At 44.5% G+C, this 4,184-nt stretch overlaps 1 protein-coding gene across 1 annotated transcript; it reads left to right on the forward strand.

Annotated features, from left to right (window-relative positions):
* Window positions 1-15: 15 nt before the first annotated feature.
* Window positions 16-4,181, forward strand: DPAGT1 (dolichyl-phosphate (UDP-N-acetylglucosamine) N-acetylglucosaminephosphotransferase 1 (GlcNAc-1-P transferase); the record flags this gene model as incomplete). The annotated part of the gene is made up of 7 exons (XM_009082273.1): window positions 16-226; window positions 761-907; window positions 1,040-1,124; window positions 1,584-1,772; window positions 2,382-2,469; window positions 2,814-2,969; window positions 4,122-4,181. Coding segments are annotated over exons 1-7 (900 nt in total), but the record flags the coding sequence as incomplete, so codon positions are not given.
* Between the last annotated feature and the right edge of the window lie 3 nt (window positions 4,182-4,184).

Genomic DNA, 4,184 nt, shown 5'->3' on the forward strand with positions numbered 1-4,184 from the left:
TCTGTCCTGCAGTTCGTGGAACTCATCGGTTCGCTCCTCGCCATCTGCTGCATGATTTTCCTGGGCTTTGCAGATGATGTTCTGAACCTGCGCTGGCGCCACAAGCTGCTTCTTCCTACCATGGCTTCCCTCCCACTGCTTATGGTTTACTTCACCAACTTTGGGAACACAACCATTGTGGTGCCTAAGCCCTTCCGGGTGCTGCTGGGCATGCGCTTGGACCTGGGTAAGTTATGAGTCACCAGAAGCCATCATCTAAGTGGTGAGCAATTGGTGGAAGGGATCACCCGAAGCAGCGTTTGCTGCAGAGGGTGCCCGTGACGGATTTGTGTAAGAACCGGTGAGAGGGTGCAACCTCACCCACTAAAGAGTAAGCTGGCAAGAACATCCAGGAGCCGTGCACGCACTCAACTGTGCATAGATAGGCAACGATCATTTTCCCATGATTCTGGCAACACAGGCGAGTGCCACATGCACACAGCCCTTGGCTCCCAGCACCAGAGTGGGACAGAAGCAGAGCACTGCAGCCTGCCACCGTGTCGCAGTGGTTTGCTGCAGTCGCAGTGTCATACATACGTGTACACTCAACAGCCTCTCGTAGGAGAGGAAGTGATCTGTTTGTAAGCTACCGCTATCAAAACTCCCTGAAGTTGTTAGGTAATGGATCGTTGTACAAAGAGGAAGTGAGAGCTTCAGCAAATTGGTCCAGGGCCTGCTTCACCTGCGCAGTACTAAAGCACTGGCTTGCTCTGATCTGCAGGTATTCTCTACTATGTGTACATGGGCATGCTAGCAGTGTTCTGCACTAATGCCATCAACATCCTCGCTGGAATTAATGGAATTGAAGCAGGACAGTCACTGGTGATAGCTGCTTCCATTATCGTATTCAACATTGTAGAGTTAAATGGTAAGGAAAATAACAAACATTTGTGGGTGTAAAAAGCAAAGGGAGATCGAATCCCAGGTCTCAATAGCTGGTATTACTAAAAATCAACCAGTCCTGTCTTATCACAAATACATGTTTTTCTTTTTTCTGTAGGGGATTATGGAGATGATCACATTTTTTCTCTCTACTTCATGATTCCCTTTTTTTTTACCACGCTGGGCTTATTTTACCACAACTGGTAAGAGGATGGACATTCAGAGTTTCTTTGGAAGCATCCTTTCCCTCTACATTCTCCCTTTTCAAACAAACAAAATGACTTAACAACATGCAGGTGGGACACTGAAGTGTACACAGGCTTCTTGCCAGAAGCAAGAGCACAAAGCATCGATGCAGCAGTAGCTTTTCTTTTTACTAGAACAATCTTGGTCACACCAGCTCACCCAAATGCACAGAATATGGTCCCTCCCATGTCTCGCTAGCTGTTTTCTCATACCATATCCTCTGCAAGTCAGGTGGTATGTCCCAGCCCTGCAGTTCTTAGCATAAATACCTACAGTTGTTTTTGCTGTGTAGATCTGCTGCAGATCCCTCTTGGCCCAGAACCTGTGATGTGGGCATACATTCAATGGTTATAAAGTCATTTCCATGGCAGCACCAGTCATGACAGACCTTTGCTTTTCTGCCCCATGGATTGCAGGTACCCATCTCAAGTGTTTGTTGGGGACACCTTCTGCTACTTTGCCGGCATGACCTTTGCTGTGGTGGGGATCTTGGGGCACTTCAGCAAAACAATGCTGCTTTTTTTCATCCCACAAGTGCTCAACTTCCTCTACTCATTGCCTCAGCTCTTCCACATCATTCCTTGTCCCCGTCACCGGCTGCCAAGGTAATGTACCCAAGTGACCTGTAATGGTACCACAGATTGTATCTTTTCTCTCCAGTACCAGCTGAGAAAGGTGGTGGTAGGTGCTCTTTTTAAAAGCCATCAAAGTACATTTTTAGTTAAAAGGTAGCTGGCTCACTCTGCCAGTCGACTCGTACAATAGAGGTTTCTTAAAATGAACTTTTCTGACCACGCCACCCCTCAGATACAGAAGAATGATTTTTAACAGTGTTAGAATATGATGATTCTCAGCTACAAGATTGAGAGAAATTGACACAGGGTGCTTTTAATGCTGTTGCAGTGTGATCTGCAAAGACTGCATAGTAGCAAGCATTCTGTAGCACTATGCAATGTTAGCAATTGTCTCTGCAGATGTTAGATTCTTCTGGTTTATATACATCTTTATGCATGTATTGGGGGTGCAGTGGGGAGGAGTCTCTTCTGCCCTATCTGAGGGACTAGGCATCAGCAGCTAAGTGCCTCAGGTTATTCCTGTTTTTTCCAGCACTGGATTACTTTCTTAGCCATTCAGCTATGGATCTAAGTCTGCTTACGTAGGGACCTCTCTATCTCCTTGTTTTATGTGAACTAAATTTTTAATGTTTCTTTTAGGCTTAATCCTAGCACAGGGAAGTTGGAGATGAGCTACTCTAAATTCAAAACTAAGAGCCTCTCTGCCTTGGGAACAAACATTCTGAAGGTAATATCAAGAAAACATTCAAAATTCAGATGCATTTTGAGGCAGTGGCCAAATGCAAGAGGAATAGGACAGGAGGGAACACAGAACTTCTGGGTTCAGTAGTTATTTCCTGGCTCAAATCCAGAATAAAATATTCTGCTTAGTCTGTTATCATCTCTTATGGTCACTCTGTGGTGTTAATAATCAGTCTTTCAGAATAACCACACATAGGAGTGTCCCAGGTCCACCATAAGCCTGTCCTGTCTCTTTAGCACGAGCACAAGCCAGATTTCAAGGTGGTGCAGCAAAACCAGTCAGTGAGCACCAAACCTGGTGAAATAGTGAGCAATATTTATTTCCCCCAGGTGGCCAAGATCTTGCACGTAGTAGATGTGAGGAGTGGAACGGATGAAGATGGTGAATACACCGAATGCAACAATATGACACTTATTAACTTCGTCATAAAGCTGATTGGACCCACCCAGGAACGAAATCTCACTCTCCTGTTACTACTCATTCAGGTCAGACAAAGGGTTCCTCTAGTAGAAAGATGTACTCTGCAATAGAAACGGATCCATATTGGTCTAAAGAGTTCTAAGGGGAAAGGGCGAAGTAAAGTAGCATGCTCTTCACACAAGATGAAGTTGAGCTGTGAAACTTGAGGAGAATCAGAGGCTTACACAGCTCAAGGAGGAAACAGATTCACACACACTTCGCTGTTCATTGAGAGCTTATAAAAACAAAGTCCTTAGGTTAGCTGGAGAAAATTTCCATGGCACGAATCACTGGTTGCAAGAAAAACATGAGGAAAGCAGGATGCCTTATCACTTCAATCCAATACAGTCTTTTCCCAATGTTCCTGTTTTTCAGTCATACCAAATAACAGTCTCAGAGCTATATCCAGCTGGTGTACTTGTATGAGCATGCCTCAGTGGTCCCTGGGTTCTGAGCAGGGTGTGGGAGCGCTTCGAAGCAAAGTAATAGTATGCCTCACAGGTACTGCTGGTACCTCTGTTCAGCACATCAACTCTTGTGCATAATGTAGCAGAAACACTGATTTTGGAAAGGCCTGCATTGGTTAATTTGCCGTAATTTTTCATTCTCACATCTAAGGTAAGAGATTCTTATTAGGAAAGAGACACAGCCAAATTCCCAGTTGGGAAAAAGACTTTAAGCAAAAGCCTGTAGAACAAACGGGGCTTGGACAGATGACATCAGGGATGGGAGAAGACAGGAAGTACATAGCACTTATCTTGAGCCAGGTCACAACAGGTCCTGACAGCATGTTATTGCAAGGATGCTGAATTGCAGCTTTGACATGAGGTATTTTCCATTACAAACCGTAAGGTTTATGTTGTACTGTAGGCTCCTTAAGGAGGAACGAGTTGTTCCCAACTGTTCATTTCATCTTCATGTTCTTGCAATGTGTCTGTTTGCAGGCACATTCAGAACTCCCCCGCTGATATCTACAATTTTCAGGGAAAGAAATTAGGTCTTTGGATAGCTTTCTGCCTTTTACCTTTCTGTAGTTAAAAAATTTACCCAATATGTTGTTACTTACTGAAACAAGGCATGCTGGAAAGGTTAGCAAACCTGTCTGGAAAGGAGGCATCTGACAACTGTAAACCATTTGACACTGTAATGTTTCTGCTGTGTGTCTGATTTTTACCTAGGTCCTGGGCAGCACAATTGCCTTTGTGATCCGGTACCAACTAGTGCGCTTGTTTTATGATGTC

Source organism: Acanthisitta chloris, unplaced genomic scaffold (assembly GCF_000695815.1).
Source record: "Acanthisitta chloris isolate BGI_N310 unplaced genomic scaffold, ASM69581v1 scaffold39989, whole genome shotgun sequence".
Taxonomy (NCBI): domain Eukaryota; kingdom Metazoa; phylum Chordata; class Aves; order Passeriformes; family Acanthisittidae; genus Acanthisitta; species Acanthisitta chloris.